This window comes from Oryzias latipes, chromosome 21 (genome assembly GCF_053564925.1).
Source record: "Oryzias latipes strain Hd-rR chromosome 21, Olatipes_Hd-rR_3.1".
In the NCBI taxonomy this organism is placed as follows: Eukaryota; Metazoa; Chordata; class Actinopteri; order Beloniformes; family Adrianichthyidae; genus Oryzias; species Oryzias latipes.
In genome coordinates this window covers 3018113-3019917 of record NC_136257.1, presented here as the reverse complement: position 1 = coordinate 3019917, position 1805 = coordinate 3018113, and the positions used below count along the sequence as shown (strand labels likewise).

Below are 1805 nucleotides of genomic sequence, written 5' to 3'. Positions count from 1 at the left end.
TTTTTAACCTTGTTTCATTTTGGTTGTTATGAATTTGTTTAGTGGTAGCAGGTTTTTTTTCATGAAAGAGTAAATGAGACCCTTAGAGGGTAAGATAGATCTGTTATATAGTAGCTCTGACAGAAACAGATTCCAGTTTGAGCAACAACACAGATCTTTGAAACTTTAGGATTTTTTCCAACTGTGCTGATTTATTATTGTTTGAATTACTGTTTTTTCATTATCATTTTGAGGGATAAATATGAATGTGACATACATAAGTCTTAAAGGTCATGTGGAGATAGAAAAGTACAGGTATTGTTATTTCTTTATGATGTTACCTGTTTATATTTTGATTGTCTGCAGCAATTGTACAATAATTTCTCTGATTGTGATTCACAAGAACCTTCATGAGCCTATGTACATTTTCATTGCAGCATTATTGACTAACTCTGTTCTTTTCAGCACAAACATCTACCCTAAACTTTTAACAGACTTTTTATCTAATGAACAGGTCATCTCTTATCAAGCCTGTCTCTTTCAGATTTTTGTGTTTTACTCATTAAGCGGATCAGAATTCTTACTGCTGGCAGCCATGTCTTATGACAGATATGTGTCCATATGTAAACCTCTGCAATATGCAATCATTATGAGAAAAAAAACTGTCTTTATTTTACTGGGATTGGCCTGGATTGTGCCTTTAATTCATATTGCTATTTTTACTGTTGTATTTGCAAACTTAGAGCTTTGCAGCTTTACATTGAAAGGTATTTTCTGCAACAATTCTATAAATTATCTTTTCTGTGCAGGTTCTAAAGCTCTGTTGACATTTGGCTTAGTTACTCTGTTTAACATCGCTATTCTTCCCATGCTCTTTGTAATTTTTACATATGTAAAGATCCTCACAGTGGTTTATAAAAGCTGTAGAGAAGTCAGAAGAAAAGCTGCTCAGACCTGTTTACCTCACCTGCTGGTTTTAATCAACTATTCGTGTTTGATGACTTATGACATAATTATAATTAGGCTGGAGTCAAGTTTTTCAAAGACTGCTCGCTTTATAATGACACTGCAGATCATCATGTACAATCCTCTTTGCAATCCAATCATTTATGGACTAAAAATGACAGAAATTTATAAGCACTTGAAGAAGGTATTCTATAAAATTAGACATGACTGTTAATTTTCTAAATTGTTTAAGCTCATATATTTATTTCAAAACTCAGTTGTTGTAGTTACTACTGTGAATAATCTTGTTTTTCATTATGAAATATGAAACAACCAGATATTAGTGCCTGACTGCTAATAAAATTGGACAACCCAGTAAAAGACGTCACGGCTTAAGATTTACTTGTGAAATTGGACAGTGAAGGTGGGCAGAGGAGGAAGGCTTGCAAGCACTAAGTTGAGGAAGTTTTTAACCCCAACAGTCAGTTTAACTTGTAGTTTCCCACAGCTGATATTGTGTAAAATGTGTCAGCAACAAGGAGACACACAAGGCAGGACTAACCAAGGACAAGGCAGAGACGTGGTTGGGGAAAAAGCTGGGTGAGAACCATAATTTGACAAATTGAAGATTGAATGAATTAGTAAATTAACCACTATAACCTGGAAATGAAGGACAAAAGTGGAGGAGTTTATATACAGGGTAGTACAGGTTAGATGAATAAACTTGGTAATTATTAGTGAGGGATGGCAGGTGCACTCGAATCAGATATTTAGTTGTTTTTTTTTTTATTAGATTTCAATAGGTTTATAATGAAATTATTACTTTATGAGGGCATTTACAGTGTATTCATTATTTTATATCAAAATGGACTAGTTGGTTT

General features: G+C 33.6%; 1 protein-coding gene across 1 annotated transcript; it reads left to right on the top strand.

The window, feature by feature from the left end:
• The first annotated feature begins 226 nt into the window (after positions 1–226).
• Positions 227–1159, top strand: LOC110017407 (olfactory receptor 4B13-like). The gene has a single exon (XM_020713175.3). The coding sequence runs from the start codon at positions 242–244 to the stop codon at positions 1157–1159; it is 918 nt and encodes a 305-aa protein (XP_020568834.3). The 5' UTR covers positions 227–241.
• The last annotated feature ends 646 nt before the right edge of the window (positions 1160–1805 follow it).

What these genes read in the sequence shown, in the direction of transcription:
- LOC110017407 (XM_020713175.3), top strand. Translation starts at nt 242, where the DNA reads ATGAATGTGACATACATAAGTCTTAAAGGTCATGTGGAGATAGAAAAG.